Here is a 24265-nt window from a genome sequence, read left to right on the forward strand (position 1 = left end):
AATGTTTGTATGCAGCGTAATCTGTATATCTGACCCTGCAAATAATCGGAGATCGGATATCGGTCATAATTTGATAATCGTGCACCCATATTAACCAGAATAAAAAACACTTAACAAAACAACAAAACATGTTTAGTCAAAATAAAAATAGTTGATGACGATTATCTGACTTATATTATTTAAATGTATTTATGTCTGCCCAGCAAATGGTAAAATACTTTTTTTGGGGGTGGGTTACGTGGACTAGAACATATAGGCTAGACAGGCCCTGATTGCTCATGAGAGCAAAAACAAAACGTCAGACTCAATACAAGAATTCAAAGCACCTCTTCAGTTTAAATGCTGGTCAAACAGTATGTTGTGGATTAAGTGGAATTTGTTGTGTCAGAATAATACAATTTCAACCAATTCTGCGAACTACTGTCGCGCTTTGGACTTGAATTGAACTGAATTAAGTCCCAATGCGACCACAGTCGCAGACTGTGACAATGAAGACAGTAGACCTGTCATTGTGCATTTGTTCAGGTAGACTGAATGTTACTGACCTCGCCTGACCCTGGTCGACAGCGGCCAAGCCCAATTGTGCACAGGACTGCACACCAAAGTGATAGTCGGGTCTTTGTTGTACGCTGAATGGCAAAAATCACAGATCTACAAGCTTGTAGATTGATTGCTCTACACATTTTGTTGAACTAGTTTGAAAGTGGTAAATTACAGCACAAATCGGCAAAACATTATTCAGGATTTGAATTCAAATATAGCAAAAATTGCTGACGTTAAAGTTAAAAACGCGTCGCAGTGCGACACATTTTGAGCTTGTAGATCGGCTATTTTGCTACAACAGTAATGTGCAATGTGGCCCTCTAGTGAGTGTGGAAATAAAGTGGCCCTCTGCAACGTCAAAGATGCCCACCCCTGAATTACAGTACACAATTTACAATATCGGATCAAGTTTGGATTCTGTCAGGATTCTTCAACAGTAACTGTCTGAACTATAATGTAAAACACTGCATCAACACATTAGGTCTAATAAGGATTTTTGTCACAGATGTGTGAACCTGGTTGCATTTTTAGGACCGACCGTTGGGTAATCTGGTGAGGCAGACAGCCAGTCACATCCAAAGGATTACTGAGAAACAACTATTCATTTGGTGCTGCGTTGAATATACAGTGATCCTGCAAATATTCAGCAGGCGTCTGGCACCAGCAGCTCAGACCGGGCACACTCATATGAGCACTGGCTCGTCTAGAATAGATTATGGCAGACACAACACAGACCAGCCCACATTCCTGCCTGTCCCACAAAGGGTAGCCGGGAAGCATTCTGATGGTTCAACCATGGAATCGCTGTGTCCTGTGTTCAAATTTGGCATAAGAACTATCCCCATCTTGTCTCTCCAACTTACTATCAAAAGAGAAACGTCTTATTTAGGGCTGTCCCCGGATAGAAAAACAATTTATTAATCAATCGGGCAATCATTGCTCTGTCATCTTACCATGGTACCATGTTACCAGCCCTGTCGCATGGGATGTCAGGCCTGACATTCCTGTCACAGCGCTGAGAGAGGAAGAATTAGTTAATATATATGAAATCACAAGGTTTTCTCAGCTTTTAGCTTTTACTTTAAGAAAAAGAAACCAACAACAATTTGTCAAACATATTTACAGCAAAAAAAAATTGATGCTTCAATAAAACATCTAATGGCTCCAGTCAGCTTCATGAAGGAACAAATCAATACACATGACATTGTGAATGCAACATTACTGCAACTGTATCTGTACAAACTGGAAATATGCATCGAAAGTAAAGGAGTCATAAAATGGAAGAACTTGACCACTTCATTCATGGCGGTGTTGCGTGGCAAAAATGAGCAAATCTACAAACTTACAACACATTACAAATTGTCATGAGCTTGTAGAGATGTCCTTTCCCCCCACGTTTTGAACATTATAGAAAGTTTTTCCTACTACGAAATGCCCAAAATAGGGACACCAGGTGGGTGGTTAAACCGGAGCAGTACCTTGCAGTGCTAACAGCGAGAGTGAAATGTGTTGCATAGAATAGTGTTTTTAAAAAGTTGAATCAATCACTACAAAGTACTAATATGAAATTTTTTGTGGTGCACTCCAACAAAAGGCCAACTAAGGAAAGTGACCAAAAGGCTCTCTGGATGACACGGTGGTTTATTAGTTATGTACAGTTAGCAGAGGTTTTGTTTTATGCTATATTACGTACAACTAAGATACAGTTTATGCCACATTTGGTTTGGTGCTTCAAGGAGTGCCGTCATACTACAGTGAAATCCTGAATGTCAATTTAACCACTTACACCATTATTGTGTGAGGATGTCATGCTGCAAAATGAGCAGATCTACGAACTCACAACACATTGTTGTTTCGCTGTTGTTACACGTTGTGTTACACACCGAATTAAATTGCCACTCAGAATTTCAGTGTGGAACACAGGTCAGAGGTGAAAAGGTCAGAACGTTACAAACACGGTTTTCTCGTTTATGTGTCTCAACTGGTCCCATTGTTCACACAGGTGTAACATTACAACCGAGGTATACACTGTAGGAAAGAGACAAGTGTGTAGCTCATTCATAGGTAACTATCTACTCACTGAAAACAAGGTAAGAAAAGGCTAGGTGTTATCTGCAACCGAGGTTAAACTGGCGGTCAGAACTGCAAGTGGAAGAAGCAACAGCCAAAAAAAAAAGTAAAAAAGCCACAACATCCTGTTAGAGGTTAGTTAACACTGAGGATATCGAGTCTGAGGTAACAAAAAGGTGCCCTTTGAGTTAACATTAGGCTATAGAGAGAGTCACGGTAAAGAATCCTAAAGAATGAGGTAATTCCACCACACTGTCAAACACTTCACACTATAGTGTGTAGGTAAGAGTCACTGTAAACTAAACCAAAATGTTGCACTGCTATACAGTGAAGAGGCTTGATTTGTGTATGTCCTATCTATGCCATGAACGGGTAGTCCAAATAACAACCCTGCCCCCCTAAACTACAGTCCTGGAAACCTGTCAACTGTTGAGAGAGAGAGAGAAAATACAAAATAAAAGAAAAATCTCAACGCACCCTACGATTCTTTTTTGAACAAAGCTATTGATGGACAACATGCCCAATACCCTGTGGTATAATGATGCATCTTTCCCTGGTACATGTCTACACAGTACAATCCCAAGTTAATTTAGCAAACTAACTCCAAGAGTTACTTTTTTTTCTTAAAATTTGGAGTAGTAATCAGTGACGTTGTATTCCTCCCGGAACTGTTAATCTCGATGGGTTGCAGTCAGGATGCCAGGGGGCAAAATACCACAGAAAAATAATACAAATTTTAGGGCTCCACAATGGTAGTGTTTCTGAAACAATAGGTGTACTTACAGTAATGTCCTCACTTCATATAAAGTTGACTTATCGCTTGTTGGCAGTATGTAATCTAGTGACCGTGATTTGAACACATGCTTTTTAAAATGGCAAAATCATCAGTTAACGCTTATGGGACACACTAATAGGGGGGGGGGGGGGGGGGGGGGAGATGTCATATGTCTTCTGTGACATTTTGACTATTTTGACAAAACTATGAGGTCAAGTGCACGGTTTCACGATATCGGACGGATAACGTGGCTGACGTCGTCATCGTTTCGCAACACGACGACAACATTACCGAGTGACCTCCTCGCATCAGAACAATGGGATTTCGATTGAAAATATGCCCAAGTTTCCCTTTAAATTTAGGATTCAGGATTTTGAAGTTTATACGTACATAACCACGATTTTGAGGTTGTATTCTCGACACTGATGGAAACTGGGTTCAAACAGTGTACACCAATCGGGTGCCTCAGCCCTGTTATACAGGGCATGTTGCACATATGACATTCTTACATTTCAAGCACGTACATTTCATGGAGTAAAAACTTTAAAAAAAGAAAAAGATGGGGGAACGTATCCAAATAGCAAATGTTAAATTTTCCTGAAGTTGAAGCAACCCAATGCAGATATATTAAAAAAAAGAAAATCATTCTACAAACAAAGATGAAACAATAGTGATTATAAACTTTCTATTGTTCCCTTAAATGATCCAAATATTCTTTTTTTATATATTACAACAGACATTTTGTAACAACCCTTTGCATAGAACAATATCCAAAGTCAAATAAGGTACAGGACATGTTATTTTAAAACACTCCCAATGCCATTTAAATGGTATACATTATGTCATTCCAATTCGCAGAGTGTACTAAAATATCACACAGAAACATCAACTTGAAACCATACTGTACAAAATTCACAGTAGCAACAGTGTCATTCTTGTAAAAGTAAAATATCAAAATTAAACCGGAAATATATATTTCTACGACATTTTAGGTTATCAGTCAGCCAATTTCTCATGATGAATATTGTATTTTTTTGGTCTTGAGTCAACACCATGCTCAATAATGGCAACATGCAATTAGCAGGTACAATTTGGTATAAACTACGGTTAATTTCTGTTCAACCATTTTTAAAACAGTGATCTGATGGACAGGGCAGTTTGAATTTAAGATGCATAATATATATAATCAATATTGGCCTGATAAAGAGGGTCAAATAATAATAAATTACATAATTATACTAAAGAAAAAATAATGCCGTCATTATTTAGGAACCAAATTTGCTCTGCCTCCTTTTGAAAAGGACAGGATAATAAGGCACAATGTGGTGAGGAATCTGTGGAAGGGAGAGAGGGGATTTTTTTCCTTTTTTTTTAATTGAATGTCGTGTTCTATGTCGAAGAGGACCATGAAACAACTTGTCTACCCAAAATGTTCACATTGTACAGTTTAAAAATGTCCCTTCTTCTTTATCATCCTGATTAGTGAAAGATGTTCCCTTGGTGGTCTGCTATGAAGGGGGTAGCACAGTGCGATGGCCTCTCCTGCATAGAACACGGTGTTTATGGAGCCCGGACGTACAACAGTGTTGCACGTTGAAAATAGCCAATCTAGAAGCTCACAGAGCTGGTAAATTGCCTACAGGGTGGGATGTTCAGGCTAAAAATACAAATAGTAAGAATAATAAAAGAATAACATTCATAATTCTTTTTTTTAATTGATCCAATTTATTCCTTGGGGCAATGTCCCTGTGAGCACTTTGTGACACGGGCCAAACCGATCGATCAGCAAATATCCTCATGACTGTGTTGTGTTGGTGTAATGACGTAAAATGTTGATGGCTCTGGTAGTGCTCGTCACAACCTGATCTGGACTTGTTACCATTCCCTTTCCGGGGGCGGGGTCTCAGAAAGTTGTCAACCTGCCGGGAGCGATTATGCAGTTGTAGTCTTCTTCACAGTTCAGGGTTCTGTATGGTCCCCTTTTTCCGTCTGCATGCAGACATGGGATTCCACATCCATTCAGTAAACAAATCTGCAGGGGAAAGAGGCTGGGGAGAAGAGGAGGGAAGGCTGTCAGAAGAGGTTCTCATAGGAAACCTCATGAAATAAGTCAACACTAGAGCAAGCAATAAAGCCATAATAATTTACTTCCACACATTCCTTACATGGCTAATGACAGAAAAACAACAACTATTGTGTTACAAATAAGGCCTACAAATAAGCTACATGTAGCAAAGTAGCATTCATTTCATTCTAACTTACACACAAGACAGCAAAGCCACTGATTCGTTGGCAGTTATGAAGTCACTGATTGTGTCGCAGCAAGGAACCAGCCAGATCAGGTTACTCAGACAGAACCGACAGTGCCACCTCTGGTACGCTTCCTATTTGAGCTCATTGTTGCCCTCTAATAATAGATCCCAGGCTGACACAGCTCAGCTTATGGGAGTTCTCCCTCCTTCCACAGGTTACATAAACCAGAGCACATGGCGTGTGTGTGTGTGTGTGTGTATAAGTAGGTCAAATCAGCAGGAGTCCAACTCAAGACATGAAGAGATGTCTTGAATTCCCCAAATCACCCCAAAATATATCGAAAAAAACCAATTTGAAACTTTTTTACTTGATTCCACAACATGGAAATCAGTTTCGTTTTTATTTTATTTTATTTGTGTTCCCTGAGGTTCTTCAGCGTCTCAACGTACCAAATGCAAGTTTTACACCCATATAACTTTGATATGGTGCCTTGCATGGTTTCAGCTGCCATCGGTGTATGAATGTGTGTGTGAATGGGTGAATGTAATGCACAATCTATGTAAAGCGCCTTGGATAAAGGCACTATATAAATGCACCATTTACCATTTTACAAGGCAGAAGTTAAGGTGGTTGCACACTGGCCGCGTTTTTCGGAAAACCGATGGAGAAACGCCGCTTAAAAATCTGAATTCGCGCCCGGTGTGTGGAGACCTTTAGACTGGCACAGATGGGGTGAAATAGTAGTGATAGTATTTTTGGTTGTGGTGGTTAGGATAAACGGAGACCCATTGTGTCTTCACCTACCAAACAGGCCGGGCCCCAAAAGTTGCATAACCTAGCTTGTAAAAATAAATCCAGTGGAGACCGGTTGTCGTTGCAGAGGTGGGGGGGGGGGGGGGGGGGGGGGGGGGAGTTGGTTTCCTCTGAGCTTGGGAGCTTAAATAGCAGCTTTCTGCTACTAAACTTGGGAGAAACTATGTTGGATTGTTATGAAATGGGAGGTTTCAAATGCATGCTGCTGGGATAGCATTAAAGTTTGTGCCTCGAAAATTCATGACACGAAACCGAAATGCCACCTCAGACTTAATAATCAAATCTACATTTAAGACATGATGTTTCCAAAATAATTCACAAATACTGAAAATAGCTTGTTTGTACAAGCTTGTTTGCACAACATCGTTGTATGATGAAGTTTAACACAATCAGAAATGGGCTTCTCGATTATTTGATTCATCCCAAAAGTAACCAATAGAATGATTGCTACTAAACGTATTGATAGACTGCATGGGCTGAGCTGTCGCTTTTAGGGTGACTTGCAACTGAAACAACCGTCACATGGATCGTATATTATTGTATCATCCCCTCAAACTCTGCTAAGTGGATATTTTTTCCCCCTGAAAGAGCCATTGAAAGAGCTGAGAAATTCCTCCTCCCCCTGTAACTGAAGGTCTGTAATTACATGTCGACAAGCCCTCCTCCATGGGGAATAGTGCTAGCTCACCAACCAGGGAAAATTGGAAATGGAGGGGGAAGAGCACACGCGACTCTAAAACCAGTTCAAGCTAGTTGTAGTTATTATGAAAGTTGCATAACTCCTGACCTTTGGGAGCACACAGACGGAACATTTACAAATGTAAAAGGAAAAGGAATAGCACACACACACACACATCCAATTATGACGTTGGCGTTTGTTTTCATTAAGAAGAAATCACCACCTACAGGATGCAGGTAATCCAGACATCTTGAAGTTATTCTGTCTCCGTAGGGGGGACAGGCATTGTTGGGATCTTAGTTGGCAGGGCCTCTGACAAGCCTCAGTTGATCCCGGCAATGACGCAGTATCTCCAAAAACCACACGTCAACCCACATACTCCAGTGTATGTCAAATCATCGATCTACAAGCCTTAGCTCACAAGCCGACTGGCGACTGTTCACCTATTATGGGATTCGCAGAATGGTGGTGCTAGGATTCGCATGGTTAAACTACCCTCGAGAGGACACCCTGTCACCCTCACTGAAGAAAAGTGTGTTCTTGCGCACGTCTGGCGCTATTAAGCACTCCCTGCCTTTCATCTATAATTCAGTGTTGAGAACAAGCTCTCGCTGGTACTGTCAAAAGGCTCTCAACAAACAGCCAACTGCGGAACATTTATATGAAGCACACAAGTACCTGACAGGTACTGCGGTTGAAGGCGCTGAGGTGAAACGAACCAAAAAAACGAAACAACAAATGTTGCCAAACTGTAAATACACAGCCAAGCAGCAGTTATCTGCCATGTCATGGCGTGAGTGAGTGGAACGCAATGATTGATGGTGACCAGACAGTGACACTGTTAAGCTGCAGAGAGGGGCGGGGTGGGGGCTTAGTGCTTATATAACAACTATCATATTAGTTCCAAAGCCATCGCCAGTCAACCATGGATCTGTGAATGGACAGTCGAGCGGAAACACTAGGGTTCCCCGGTGGGCAGAGTTTTCCCATCTGAACAGACAGGAGAACAATGACTTCATAAACTATGGATTAACACCAAAATAACACAAAGAAAAAAAGTCATATTCTTCTTTTCACATCTACGTTTGTTCCATGTACTGTTCTTCTTTTTCGATGCCCAATTTAGGCATTGCCAATTCACTTTCCATGTGTATTATTGTCCCGGTCACTGTCAACCCCCACTGTTGGCCCCCGGGTAGGGTATAAAGTATAAACTATACCACATGCCTGCTCTGATACACATGGGAGTCACCAGACACCTGACAAGCGAGGGGTTTCACCAGGAGGGCGAGCGTAACTCCTTGTAGAGGTTCATGCTATCTTTCCCAGTTCCCATCACCGCGGCGCTGAACAGGCGCCTCAATCAAATCACTGACAAGGACACAATCCCACCTTGAACGCAATATGTGTTCGTTGGAGCGCCTGGCCAAGCTGAAGGCCAGGCGCTTACCGGGAAGCGAACCCGGGCCTCTGCGGTAGTCAGTGGCGTGCACAGATAGACACTAGGGGGTGCTAGAGCACTGGACAAATGTGTCCTTTTGAAGAAAAAAATATATGTTTTTTTTACACTGTACAGTATGTGGATCATGGTGGCATTGATCAATTCTTGATAAAAAGCTTATAATATTTTATTTAGGCCCCAGAATCTATAAATCTCACACTATTAAGGCAACCGGCCGGTTCCACGCGCTGCACAAGGTGCCCTTTTTTCACTTGAGCGCCTGCCCCTCTAAAAGTCTGTGCACGCCACTGGCGGTAGTGGTGGTGGGCGAATGATTTACTTCTACGCCACCCTGACTTCCTGCTAACTCTGATGTGGCTTGAACGGTCCAACCCAATTTTTTATTGCGAATACATTTGAATTAACATTTAATTGTGAAGAAACAAAACATAGCCTGCAGAAATGTCTTTGCTGCGCTCCCTCTGCACCCAGAAAAGCCTTCACCACCCTCTCAGCAACTGGTTGTTTTACGAGTGCATAATCTATATTTACTGCCTGCCCATTATGTTTAAAAAAAAAAAAAAAAGAAAAGAGGAGAGGAGAGGAGATGAGAGAAGAAAAAAAAAAAAAAATGCTTGTTACATAACTAGGCCGGCCCCTTGCCACGCCCCCTGAAATCATATGAAGACCCCACTCTCACTGGCACCAACAATAATGCCTTCAGTCCTTGGTGATTACACCCTGCTTAGTGACTCTATAGTACATAGTGTACCTTATGGACAAATTGCTGCCCAAACAACTGGCTTGCCACTGGGGATTCATGGTCCGAGAGAGAGAGAGAGCGCAGGGGGAGAAAAGGAGAGAGAGCGTGTGAGTGAGTGAGATTTAACCCATGTTCCCTTACTTCTCTCAGCCCCGATTGGCTTTCTCCAAATTGTACACAGTGTTCTGTCCATGGCCAATCTGTACATTGAAGATCTACATCAACAATGGCACGCTGATCATTTACATCAAGATGCAGAGACGTGTATAGCTCAGGGTGCTTTGCTATTTAGATCTCCCTTTTTTTTGGACATTTTGTTTTCATTCGTATTTGTGACATGTGCATGCCGCAAAGACTAGTCACAGAGAAATCGTTCAACTTCCAAAGTCCTGCTCACAAAACAGGATTCCCAAAACAAACCATTGAATATGTGGTCCGGCGAGGTGGAGCTTAATGCGCATTGGCCTGGTTATAACACAGAGGTGGATGCTGGCTGGCAGGCAGCGCCAGGACAAAATGTTCCAAACATGAGCCTGGATAAGCCCTCAGCCAGAAGGAGACGCAGCCTCATTGTCTAGTGATGGAGCAAGCGAGAGGGGGGGGGGGAAGCACGGAGAGGGCAGAGGGGAGGGAAGTGGACGAGAGATGGACCATGCGAAACAGAGCGTGCTCCTTTCAACCTGTGACATCAGATGGCGAGATAAGATGACGTCTCTACTGGGCTGTCTGTGAGTGGAGGGTTTGAGTTGAGGGCTGCTGAGCCTGGCCATTGTTTAGAGAGCCAACGTCCAGGCATATTATAAGACAGAGCCTGACCGATGATCCAGAGTTTGGTAGAGACCGAGATTAGTGATGACCGGTGTTGACTGATATTTTGTAAAGATAATCGCTTTTTATTTAATTTAACCACTTGAGCTTTATTCAAACAATTGCAAGCATACAGTGCGTTGCATTGTTGTGAGCTTTTATTTAATTTCTACTTTTGCCAGGTTTAAAGTGGTTAAGAATGGGGACACAGGCAGGACACACGCTGCGGTATTGCTGCAATGTCGTCTAAAACGTTTAAGTACCAGCCAAACAAACCGATGTATATCGGTTGGAGATTGCGGTGAGTGGGTGTTAACGTGTGCTTGTGCACGCATGTACTGTGCTCTACAGATAATGCCAATTATGGGTGTGGCCATACATAGGAACAATAACAAACTCACTTAGTTCAAACACTCGCTCGTCAAACCAAAACACAGCCACTAATCCTGCACTACCTCCTTGGACGTGACAGGCTCTCCCATTGGCCAACCGCAGGGACACACAAAGCCAGTTGCATAACATGCCAGCTATCCCACCACGTCACTCAAGAGTGAGAATTAGCGGCCATTCTGCATTGGCTGGGTGGCACACAATGGAGTCCTTCTCTATTCACTAGAGTACAGTTCTTTTTTTCAATAACTTTATTTAACAGTTTTTATATTATAAAATAAATGTAGTGTATACTGTATGTATACACTGAGTACAGTTCTGTGGACAGCTGGACATGAGGAGTTGTTAGTCCAACAGGGCAAAGGTGGCCTATGAGGTGTTTGTCTGTATGTATGTATGGATGGGGGTGGGGTGGTAAAGACGGGTTCAAATCAAGGGCAACAGACCAGAGCGCCACAGATTGGCTGTGCGCAGACCTTGAACGCGCGTTTCGGCGTTCAGGCCTTCATCAGCGTTGTCTGCTGCTTTGAGCAGAGAACGCTGATGAAGGCCTGAATGCCGAAACGCGCTCGTTGCTGCTGCTCTGCAGCATAGCATACCATGTCAACATTTAAATAAATGTGCCTTAAAACACGAGTTCCATGAGTGCTGGTTTTCTCTTTTAGAGAAGTCTCTGTTAAAAGTTATTTACCTGACCGTGCACCCAGTAAGAATGCTCAATAAGTTTGAGACTGGTTGGAGTTGTGCGAGCTATACCTTGATAAAATGACGCAGACATAAGTAACCTACAGTCATTCTTTGTAGGGGCAGAGGGCTACATTTTATTTAAATTCTATTTGAATTTTAAATGTATTATGTGACATAATGTGTGCCCGCATCACATCTGGTGCTGTTACGGATTCTACATGAGGAAGAAGAAAAGGACACATACCAAAAGGCTAATTATTTTACACTATCAAAATAACTTCTATTTAGTTGTTTTTCATTGTATTTGTATTATTGGATTTTATTTGTCGACTTATGTCGACATTGTAGTACAAGAATTCCATTGTAGTAGTACAAGAATTCCACTACCTGCAGTGTTGCCACATCTGTATTGCAAGGGCATGTGTCTAAAACAAACAAAAAACTTGGAAACCTTCCACTGTAACAGTTTTTTTTTTACAAAGACAGCTGACTTGTGTTGTTGATAGCCTTGTGGCTGTCACCGAACGACAGGCACAACAACTTATGGCCACCCAACAACTCCAGCTCGACCACTTTGTATTGCGTCCAGTATCCACATTTCCCTGACTTGGCCGTCCGAAATGTGTTCAACATGTTTCTTAGTGGGAAACACACGCAGACCATACTTCCGACACCACATGACTGCATTATGAGCTCTTCTTTTCGACTAAAATACTGACACAACATCAGCCAGGCTAGTCTACTAGTCGTCACTAGTCAAAGGAAAAAGTAGAAAATAGCCAATCTACAAGCTCAGAACTTGACTTGTCATGTCATAGCACGACACATTATGAGCTTGTAAATATGCCATGTCTGGAACCACGTATAAATCACCCTTAAATGTACGACATTCCTTGAATTTTTTCCTGAGCAGTGAGTCTGTCTGAAGCCTGATTGGCTATAATGACTCACCTAAACCCATATTACTAGAATTGAGCAAGCAACTCCAATTCCAAGCATCAGCTTCCAATGTAAAGATAAGACTGCAACCTGCGGCCTGTTAGCGACTAGTACCAGCACTTGGGTATGGGTGTTACCTAGTCTTGCCTAAAGATAAGAAGGTCCATCTATCTCAAGGAACAATAAGCGGAGGACATGTGCCAGATATGCTGCACTAGTCCCACCTATTTCTAATACTTAACAAGCTCTATTCTTGTAACTGACTTCTGCCAGAGCTTCCAACCAAGAGAACAGGATGAACAAGAAGTAAAGGTACAGGCCATGGGGCAACACAGTCCCATGTTAACACCCTGGGGGCATTTACCGTATACAGTTAACAAGGGGTGTGGAATAAACGACGACTTACCTCTCGACAGTGAGTCAAACCTGGCATGTCATTAAGCCACATGGGCTTCTCTTACGTGGAAGGCAACTTAGGCAAGGCACATATCTACACTGTAAACACACTAACAAAACAAAGGAGAGGAGGTGCACTGGAATGGGGAAAGCTGCATTAAAATGCCCCTAGGGATGGAGCAGGCTTTAAAAAAAAAACATCTGTACGTAGGGAGGAGAGGTTTTAGACTGGCACGACTGGAAAACCAGCAGAGTACACTTTGGCCCTGAGGGCAACGCGCCTGGGTTTGATTAAAAGGAACTAAAAGAAACTACGCAGGCAGATGAAGAGAAACACTGTATGATGTAATAGAGAGAGAAAGGGAGAGGACATTTAAAGCCAGGAGCAAGCTTTCTTTGTTTTGGGTTATCAATGAAGAGCTGCTAAACTATAAGCTAAACAGAAGTAAACAACAACCAGTGACATGGCGAATGAACCAGTGGCTTATGAATGAACCCTCAGCCAATAATAAAGGCTAACTGGATTAACTCTGCTGAGGATTACCTGTCCTTGGTACGGGGTTAGCAAAGCGGACATGGGGTTAACACTGTAGCTATTGCCTCCATGTGTTTGTGATGAGGTCAAACTTACCTGGGGGGGAAAAAGTCCCATCTCAACAGGGTTGGTTTGATAAAAGGAAGAGGGAAGGGGGCGGGGGGTGCGAGCTGGTGGTCATCACGCAGCACACGTTACTTGGTCCATTCGCGCTTCCAGCTGGAAGGCGTCAGGCCGATCCTGAGGGTTGACAGCCAGCATGTCATGGAGAAGCTTCCGCACTCCCTCTGACATGGAGCTCCTGGTCTTCTGAGGGATGTGGAGAACCATCTTGGGGTTCTCCAGCAACGCCTCCCCGACGGGCACGATCTCGGTGCCCTGCCGTATGTAGGTGCCGAGGAGCTCGCGCTTGGACTCCGCGTCAATGAACGTGATCCGCTCGATCATGGCCCAGATGATGATGCCCAGGGCGAAGATGTCGGCCTTCGCCGTGTAGTGGCCCTCCCACACCTCGGGTGCCATGTAGAAATCCGAGCCGCACGCGGACGACAGCCAGAACTTGTTGACGTTGACGCCGTTGTTCTTGTTGTTGGTGCCGCTCGTTTTTTTTGTGACCGTGCACTCGTCGCCGTCTCTGTCGCCCGAGCTGAGGCCGGCGCACACCTTACTGAGGCCAAAGTCAGCCACCTTGAGGACAGGCGTGCCGGATTTCTGTGAAATTAGGATGTTGTCTGGCTTGAGGTCACGGTGGACAATGTTGTTCTTGTGTAAGAAAGCCACGGCGCTCGTCAGCTGGCGCATGAAGCTTCTGTTGGTGCGCGGATCGGGCCGCCGCGACAGGATGTACTGGTTGAGGTCGCCTCCCTCACAGAACTCCATCACGAACCACAGGTAGCACGGCTCCTCCGGGTAACCCAGGATACGCTCACCTGTGGCAAGAGAAGGGATTGGGGAGGGGACACAAGTTCACACAACAACATCACTAGAGCAGTAGAATCAAACAGGCTTGGAACATAGCCTATACACACAAAGTTTACGCTTTGTTTGCTCATTTTTGCACTCTTTATTCTATCCCTTTGTTTGCTGTGTTTTCTGTTTGATGTCATCTATGCTGCTGCATTGTCTTAAGGAAGCCAAACTAAAATAGGTTTTACTCTTATGTACGTGTACACAAGATGGAACAATGAAGTACAACCTTGAACCTCGGAAACACTTATGATTGAGACACCTATGATTGATTCAGTTCTGCAGAACAGTGAACTTCAGCAACACCAGTGACACTTGCCATTATTCATATTTATTGACATGAGGAATTTTAAAGTTGTGCCACTTCAGGAACTAGAAAAGCATTGTCATGCTTTTCTAGTTCCTGAATCTAGCATTCCAAATGATAACCTTTAGATTAGATAGGTAGGCCTATTGAGTTGTCAATGGCAGTACAGCAGACAGTAATCAAACACAGGACAAATACAGAAAAGGGAGATACAGCTATGGTATGGGTAGCAAAAATACTAATAATTTGAATAAGAAAAAGAGACTATGATCCCTGTATATAGTCATATACAGGGATTAGGAAAATACTACCAACTCAAGGGGATTAGAAAAATTGTACCAGCATGTATTGTTTGCAGAGTGCCTGTAATGTATACATAATTCATATCATAATATACCACTGCATGTAAAAAGGTAAATGCCAGGCCATAGATTTCACAACTGACATAGGGGAGGGGCAGAGTTGGTCATAATTAACTTACTTTAGTTTTCTAAGTGAGGGCTTGAGTTGTTGGCTGTGCAGCAGTGTTTTAAATGCATAATATTTATTGTTGTTCTACATCAAACTTACTTTATCTGTTCATTACAGCGGCAATAGAGGAACTACTGAAGCCAATAGAAATGTCTGCATACATTATGATACAGCAGTAAATTGGTGTTTTTCCTTTGGTAACTTGGACTGTGTCCAGTAACTGAAGCGTGCTGAACACACCATGAATCTGTCTGTAGCCCACAATAATGGGCCAGGCTTCGTCAGCACATTTTCCAGCTATGTGGGCAGAGTGGTGTGGCAGAAGCACAACAAGTTTGATTAGAGAGCATTCAATGAAACTTCTCTAATAGTGACAGTGAAAGATGTAGGCTTTCACAGTTAAAAACAATAAATAAATACAAATCCAGCATATTAATATTAGGGCTTGGGCCTAAATTTTGATCTAATCTTAGAATAATGACAGTGCTTCTACCAGAAATAATTGTAATACATTTATCTTGCTCATCTAATGAAATTATACAAAGAAGGCACTCTAGAAACATTCTGCCAGACCAGGGAAGAAAATCAAAACATAAACAATGTTTTGTTGGTTGACAAGAACAAAGTGATAAGTAGATTAGTATCACAATACCCGGCAAGCAGATGGAATCAATACAAATCCTGATGCTCAAGCCCTTGCACTTGAACAGCTTTGTGGCAGCAGTGAAATTGGCTTTCAAAATGATCAATTAAGTGCACAGTCCTCCCAATATTGTTACTGCAGGGGACTATTCCCAATGTGGCACTGGCCTACAAAACTTAAAACCAGAATCAGATTAATTTGTCACATCACAGGTTTAAAGGTGTAAATCAGTGGGCAACCTTTGTTTACGTGCATGGATGGATATAAACATGGGTGACGCACTGACATTTAGCCTAGGTGTTGTTGTTATAGATGGCTGTTAAGTACTGTTAACCCATTCAGCCTTTAAACTGCAGGCATAACAGCTACAGGTATGGTTCTTGCAGGTTGGTTACTAAATTATGTGCATTTTATTGCCACTAGATTGAGTAGTCAACAATAGATGGTTTATGTCCACAAAACCTATTTGTACATGATTTAGTTCTCAAATGTTGTGTAACTGGGCCTAAATTTGGTATTGGTTATGACACCAAGACCCATGTAATAACTCTGTGTTTGTTATGAAATGAAATGAAATGAAATCTATATTTACCCAGGGTATCTGGGCTAAGCTCAAGAACTTGTTTCCAGCCAGGCCCTGCTCATAGAACACATTTCATCGTAGTGGTTGATGCCTTGTTCAAGGGCATTTCAGCGGTGGTAATTTTAACGTGTCGGACGGCTGGTTCGAACTGGGAACCTTCCGGTATCTAGACCGCGCCGCTATCCGTTCGGCCACCGCTGCCACACAACATAGTCAGAAGCAGAACATTTCCTCAAAAGCCTCTTCTGTATCCTGACCCACTAACAGAGAAACTCAGAAGGTAATGTCTCATCCTAAGCAAAGGCATTTCTATGCTGATGTCAGCAGGCAGACCACCATACAGCAGGATGCAAATTACTTCATTCATAAGCTGATTGTTTAGTAAATATTCTGAAGACTAAACCATACACTGGGTTCTGTGATAATTATTAACAACAAAAACAACAATAATCAACTTAAATCAAGGCCATTCTCCTTTATCAAATGGTAACAACATATGTCTGATGAGGATTAATATTTAATAAGTTTGTGTTTGTGTTTGTGTGTGTGTGTGTGTGTGGGGGGGTAAATTATGACATAACACACCATACAAAGAAGGGTTGTAAAAGCTGCACAAAGAATCAGTGGCAGATGCCAGAGTTTAAAAATGCAGCGATATTTCATATTAACATTAGTTCATAATTACAAACTGTACTTATATAAGACAAAATGAGCAATTTGGGCTATTAAATTGGATGGGGTCATGGGACCCATAAGTAGGCTAGGTCAGCTGAATTCGTGAGATTTAATTTTTAAATAAATAAATAAAAGTTAATATGATCGATTGCATTTGTATGATAATGCCACACAGCATACGAGCATATGTCACAATTTCCACTTCTTGGCTATGTGTTTACTATGTAAACTCTCAGTGTACCATGAATGAGTTAACTCCTGGCCATATAGTACATGATGTTCTCTTGTGAGCACTGAGCGGATCACTGTGTGCTCTTTACTGCCTCTGCCTCTTAACGTATAGGACGGTTACACAACATTCATGAACATGCAACGACACCTTTTACGCTAAATTCACCAAATGACCATGAACGAATAAAGGTTTGTTTTTGTGTGTGTCACATCGATGGATCGTTTGCACATAGCCCAATTATTATTATTTTTAAATATTATGTAAACAACATCACCTTGGAAGTTATTTATGATTAAAAAAAATGTACGAATCTGCGAGGAATAGCTGCAACTATGTGGATATAAATAAATCATATTTGATGCACGAATTAAGATTTCGTCGCTTGCCAAAAAAAGACTAGTTCGACAAGCTTACAAGTTACAACTACAAGGCGTCACATCGCAACACCGTCGCACTAGAGGTATTTACATTGGTATTTAGAATGACAGCATAGTGGACTTGTTGCGGGCTTGCGGCACACCACTTTCTCCTTTGTTTATTATACACTGCAATTACACTCTCGTAAACTAAAAGTATAGGCTACCTTTCAGCGAGGTCTCCACCAGCCTCAGGTACAGCTTGGAGCTCTTATTCCCGTGGCTCATCTTCTGGGCCATGCCGTTGCGCTGCAGCACGCACTCCTCCAGCTGCACCACGTTCTCGTGCTCCTTTCCCAGGCTGGCCAGGGCCCAGAACTCGGCCAGCGCCAGCTCCACGTTCTCCGGCGCGTCGCACTGGAGCTTCTTCACCGCCACGCGGGCGCCCGTCTTGCGGGCGATCGCCTCGTACACGACGCCGTAGCTCCCGCGGCCCACCTCCCGCAGCAGGCTGTAGCGCGGCGCCATCACCATGGTGGCCTGCTCCAGGCACGGGTCCGACGACTCGTGCTGCTGCTGCTCGTTCTTCAGGAAGTTGATGGTGAAACAGTCCTGGTCCTGGTCCATCATGTTGTCCTCCGCCGGGTGGTGCGTCACGGGCACGGCGGTGATGCTGTTGTTGTTCTCCAGCACCGTGAGGGAGCGGAGGACCTTCTTCTTGTCCACCACCTTAATGTCCTTCTTAATGTCCCGCCTGGTGGTCTGCTGCTGCTTCATCTTGGCGTCCGCCGGCTGCGGCGGTGCGTTCTGCTGCTGCTGTCTGCACGCGCGCAGGCTCCTCATCTTTCGCCTCCTCCCGTTGTTGCAAATATCCATGATGACTTGTTCTTGGAGGAGAAGTGTGTCTCTTTCATTACTTTTAATTCAAACTTCAAAGTTCGAACTTTGTTTGGTTGAGGCTGACGTTTCAAAGTTGGTTTCGGGTTGAAACGTCAGCTGGTCTCGCGCCGCTGCTGTGTGTGTGTGTGTGTGTGTGTGTGTCTTGTCCTTAATCGAGTGCTTCAGAAAGTATTAAAGTAAAGTGTGTCACTGTCTTCAGCCGCCAGTACAGATCCAGATCCCCCTAATCTGGATTCATAAACAAAATGTTCCTCCTGTTCCAAAGTACAAAGAGGGAACAGAGGGTGTGGCTTTAGCCCCGCGTCACAGGCGGTGTTGCCATGTCGGATTATTCTAAGCGACATTATTGGGCTTCTTTTTCTGTTTGTTTGATTGATTGATTGATTTAAGTATTTATTAACAGTTTGCAGAATGACAGTACATTTAAATTCAAGCATGCACAACTCAATACAAACACTGTTAACTGTGAGTGGACGAAACCATCAATTCATCAAATCAAAACATTGAAGAGACGTACAAATATTCACTTCTATATAGCCAAAAACAGGAAATCACCATAGAGGGAAAAAAAAGAAAAAGAGAATGTATTTGTCCAACTCCAATATGCTGTGCCAGGAACCTTGATTGATTGAAGTATGTATGATCAGTTTGTGCAGAATTACAGTACATTTCAAGCACAACTCAATACAAAAACTGTTAAACTGTGAGTGGACGACACCATAAAGCATTACACTTGTTTACAAGAGGGTCCACCGTTTTCAATTCATCATAAACCCCCATACAAGATTTGTGTTACCAATTGTTGTTAAACTCACAACGCGTCGCATTGCGTTGCAGGCTTCGTTTGGGCTTGTTTTCATGGACGCTTGTTTATCTCACACAATCTGGCAACACTCGTCACAGGCTTTACGTGGAGAGCCTGCTTTGTGTTTACCGTTCAATACTCATATCCGGCCTAGAGCCCGCCTACTGAATGCCATCTTTTCCACACACACATGCACGCTCGCACATAGACCGTTTCCGTGTCCGCTCTAGACCGGATCTGCAGACTGCTAATCCAATTGACACCCGCAGCCCAGTTTCACCTTCATCTGGGCGGGCGGGGGGAGGAGTGTTGTATAATATGTGCCAGCCCAACAACAACAAATCTATGTTTTATACTCGCACGCTTTTTATAATTTATACCAAACGGGACCTACGATATTTATACAACATATTAAGTATGATTCAAATAAAAACGTGCACGTTTTGTTCATGGTATGGCACATATTTTCTAATAAAGCGGTCCCAGTAAAATGCAAATGAGGGAAAGTCCATTCTCGTCACAGGGGGTGGAGACACAACACGCTGGGGTTGTTTTTTATTTTGAAATGTATATATACCGTCCCAGATTTAGATTTTATATCGTGGCGTAGTTGTTATTTATTCTTCTGTTGCCTCTGGTGTATCGCGCGAAATACATGCATTCTCCTTTCGCGCGTGCAATTCCTGCCGTTGACCCCGGATACATTGTGTTCTTTTGAACATGGTGTACCCATTTCCAGCATGTGCTTGCACGTGCACCGCGAAACACGTGTCGAAGGCATGGGATTTGAGTTGACCACTCATGATGTCATGATCATAGAAACCAGCATTCCGTGCATGACAACATATATTACCAAGTTAACTACTACAACAATGTTATTAAAAAAAGAAATAAAAAAAAATATCTGTTTATTATTAATATGATTATTAATTATCATCATTCATATTATTGTTGTTGTTGTTTGTTTATATTATCATCAAATTGATGATGATTATTATTATTTATATTTGTAGCCCTAGGCCTACTCTATCATCGTATGATTATGATCACCTTAATTTAACTATTTACCCAGGGAAAATTATTGTTATTGCATTAGTCTTAAATACATCGTATTGTCCTTTTGCCATGCATGCATGTGTTTACATATTGAAGACAATACAGTCATCCCTCTATACCAGCAGCAGTTATCAGCCATGTTTTTGCATACTGTATATATTTTTCTGTCATTAAATGTTTCGATGAATTGAGTACAAAGGACCCCAATGGAAACAAGCCGTAGTGCTTTCTTGGGTTTAAAATCGTCTTAAAGGAATTTCGGACTAGAAGGCTTTCTTACCTTTAGGCTTTATTTGTTGTTACGACCCCACCAAAGAGGTCCAAGTGTAATTTTGTGCAAAAACACATTATTGGCTATTTCCCCTACCATAAGCCCTCAATTGGGCGTTGGGTTTTAGTGCTAATTCGCTTATTTCCATCGAAATAAGTAGTAGGCCTATATGTGCCGCTTTTCTACAGGGAGGTGTTCGGGTGAATTTCACCCCTGTGTTTACTGTTTAGTGATAGAGAAAAATCCCATACACCCACAATGGGTGTTTCTTTTTTCACTGTGCCATTCTCACATGTCCCAGGAATGGTAAATGGTGCATTTATATAGCGCCTTTATCCAAGGCGCTTTGTGCATGTGTGTGAATGGGTACATTCACCCACTCACACACACATTGCGGCAGAAGCCTTGCAAGGTACCAAAGCACATCGGGAGCAATTTTGGGGTTCAGTGTCTTGCCCAACGACACTTCGACATGTGGACAGGAGGAGCAGGGATTCGAACCGCCGACCCATGGATCATTGGACAACCTGCTCTACCTCCTGAGCCACAGTCGCTGTGCAACAGTGATACTTATGCTTACGTTATTTTCTGGTGGTGCAACCACTCCTATACAGCTGTGTATCTGGCTGGCTGGCTGGCTGGCTGTGTCCCTGGCTGTGACCCTGGCTGTGTCCCTGGGTCCGAGCACGGAAATAGTGTCACTGTTGCACAGCCCAACACACCGCCAAGTCTCACTGTTTGCAGCCTCGCCGGGGCGCATTCCTGTGGGTCTGGAAGTTCCGGGGACCCCCACACGGAGTTGCACCACATGTGGACCATGGTGACATTGATCAATTCTTGATAAAAAGCTTCTAATATATTATTTATGCCCCAAAATCTTTAAAACTGTCCGGTTCCGCGTGCTGCACAAGGTGCCCTTTTTTCACATGAGCACCTGCCCCTCTAAATGTCTGTGCACGCCACTGCCGCATGCAGCCGGCCTGTACATGATGTATTCAGACAGAGTGTGTGTGTGTGTGTGTGTGTGTGTGTGTGTGTGTGTGTGTGGGGGGGGGGGGGGGTAAACATACAGAATTTTGTATACAATAAAATCTAAAACATGCTAGTGATGGGGCTTTTTATCCAGAATGCTAGTGTGTTGACGCAGGGATTGTCCCAGATTGTTATACAATGTGAGATGTGTGACAAAAGTTAAAACCTAGCATTCATGTAGATTAGCAGCATCGGCTAGAGTGTACTAGAGTGTAATTGCAGTGTAATAAACAAAGAAGAAGTTGCTACGACAGGTACACAATGTTGTCATTCAGCAGTTTTGTATAAACCTGTTTAACAAGCTGGATTTGATTATATATATATTTTTAAACTTCTTAAAATTAAGATTAGAATCCAAGATAATTCCAAAATATTTGAATTCAATAATTATGCTGATTTCTTTCCATCTTTGAGAATGTCAGAATGTATACTATTTGAGTTACAGTGAAAATTGCACCATCCGTTCGCCTGAAGTGATGATTGATTGATTGATTGTTTAGGCTACATTAGGGTCCCCCCTTTTTAATTCACCAGAACATATTTTTTGTTTTTTACAAATATACACTTTTATGATTTTGTTTTAATAAAACATAATAAAACATAATAAATCACCTGATGTAATCAGGTAGTAATGAAGAAGAGAGGTCACAATTAGAATTTAGCAATATTACCAACAAAGGGAGTCTACCAACTGTCATTAAGACATGCGAATCCCTTGACTCTTTCAAAACCGCTCTCAAAGGGCACCTACGGACGGCTGCAATTCGAAACTGGCCCCTGTAAAATCGGAATCCCTCAAACACGAACGCAAGGACAACACAAGAGACGGTCGCGGCCACACAGCCAACTCAAGGTACGGCCACGGAGCCGACTTGGGGACCCAACGCAGCTCCTCCAAGGAAAACAAACAAATTAACGGAGCTGAACATGAATCCCCCCCACCGCCCACCCCTTTTTTTCCCCTCACTGTATATGTTTCTTTTCCCTTTTTACCTCCTTTATGATGAATTCCTGTTCTGTCTATAGAAGTGTCTATTTGTACGTCTCTAAATGTTTTGATGATTTGAACATGGTGGACCCTATTGGAAACAAGTGTAATGCTTAATTGGGTCGTCCACTCACAGTTAACAGCCTTTGTATTGAGTTTGTGCTTGAAATGTACTGTAATTCTGCAAACTGTTAATAAATTCTTCAATCAATCAATCAAAACCAACGCACCTCAAGCCTGAAACGGCTGATCCGGTGCATCACAGGTACAAGGACCAGGGACAAATTAGCCATTGGGCCAGTGGGGCCGTGGCCCAGGGGCCCTTGGCCCTCAGGGGCCTTTCGGGGAAATTGGACCGTGAGGTACTATGTTTGACGCCCTGAAAAGGGCTCCTGGGGCCCTCCATTGGCTGTTGATTTTGTTAAATTTAGGTAAAAAGATGATAAAAACACGGAAAAACACGAAAATGTCGCGCGCACGTGCGCTGTGGGGGCCCTGCAAATATTACCGGCCCAGGGGCCCTCGTGGGGGTTAATCCGTCCCTGAAAAGGACATAAGTTGCAGAAGGAGGAGAGGACACTGGAGCAGCACGGACATTTAGAGCCTTTTATTAGGTGCTAAGTATACAGAACGACTAACGTTTCGACCTTACTGTCTTCATGACTCTGATGAAGACCGCAAGAAGTGAAGTGAAGTGCTGCTCCAGTGTCCTCTCCTCCTTTAGCAATAGGCTATTACCATTTGAACCCATGAAAAACAAATAACCAACTACAATTTAAAGACGTCCATAATATCTCTGCTGTCGGGAAGAAACCAACTAACTCCAAAATGTTCCACTCCATATTTCAGAAAATGAAAAATTCAAAAATGCAATACTGCCTCATCAAAGTTGGTGTTGTGACTTTATATATTGTCAATTACTTGCATGAGATGGGGAGAGGTGGTGGAGTTAGCTGACAGTTTGAGGGTCAAATGGAGTTAAGAGGTTTTGCCTGAAGCACTTTTTACTACTTTTCATTGCATGGTTCAATATTGTTTTAACCAACACACAGACGGGCATGGGTGTTCAATAGCACTGATTTATGGAGAAGGAAAAAACATCTAATATTGAGTTAGGTGGTTTCCTCGCGACAGCAACGACACAATATGTGGGCGGTGGGCCCTCATCTAGTGATAAGATTAGAATAACGTGTACTATAGCTCTTTGTCCAGTCAGTGCCATTAGTGTGTCTATCTGTGCTGCTGTGGGAACACGATGAGTTATAGTAGCATTAACAGCAGGTCGTGATGAAGCGGAGGTGGATGTTTTATGTTTCATTCACACTGTAACAGAGCTTATACTTTTGCATCTCTCTGGCCCCTTGAACCCTCTTTCTATTGCATTTCACCCAGCAGGCCTCTGACAGAGATGCCTTTTTTTTCTCCTTCTTCAGTGGATATATACATACACCCAGGGAGCCTGTATTATTGTGATCGTTTTGCCCCTTGGACAAAATATCCTTCACAAGTTTCAGGGACATGCACTTCTTCTGACTCAGCCGCCCTCTCTCTCTCTCTCTCTCTCTCTCTCTCTCGGCCTCTCTTCTTTCTCCACTCATTCTTCCTCTCCCTCTCGACTCATGCGTATGATGTCTCCATGACAACCTGAAGGCCAACATCCCTGTAAAGGAAGTGCTTCGAAATATACTGAGATAGTAGTCCATACAGTATATAATCTTTTGTCTGCCTGCGGTGACTTCATTGATATTATATATAGAATTCCAGATATATAGGTCCAATCTATCCAGATAGCATAGTTTGATTTTAGAAAGATAAATAATTGTCTGTTTGAGATGATGAGACCTGCTCCTCCCACGCCCTCAACTTCTGTATAGGAAGTGATGTCTTAA

The 24265-nt window shown here is 42.8% G+C and overlaps 2 protein-coding genes across 2 annotated transcripts in view; both read right to left on the reverse strand.

The window, feature by feature from the left end:
• The window catches only part of gmeb2 (glucocorticoid modulatory element binding protein 2), a 263131-nt gene that overhangs the window by 197858 nt on the left and 41008 nt on the right, over positions 1–24265 (reverse strand). The gene's annotated exons all lie outside the window — the stretch shown is intronic.
• Positions 1601–18537, reverse strand: LOC306942405 (serine/threonine-protein kinase PDIK1L-like). Its single transcript, XM_079528261.1, has 3 exons — positions 17552–18537; positions 13188–14020; positions 1601–5436 (listed from the first exon to the last, which is right to left on the reverse strand). The coding sequence occupies exons 1-2, from the start codon at positions 18198–18200 to the stop codon at positions 13272–13274; spliced, it is 1398 nt and encodes a 465-aa protein (XP_079384387.1). The 5' UTR covers positions 18201–18537; the 3' UTR covers positions 1601–5436; positions 13188–13271.

The sequence above is a fragment of the Electrona antarctica genome (genome assembly GCF_951216825.1).
Source record: "Electrona antarctica genome assembly, chromosome: 2".
In the NCBI taxonomy this organism is placed as follows: Eukaryota; Metazoa; Chordata; class Actinopteri; order Myctophiformes; family Myctophidae; genus Electrona; species Electrona antarctica.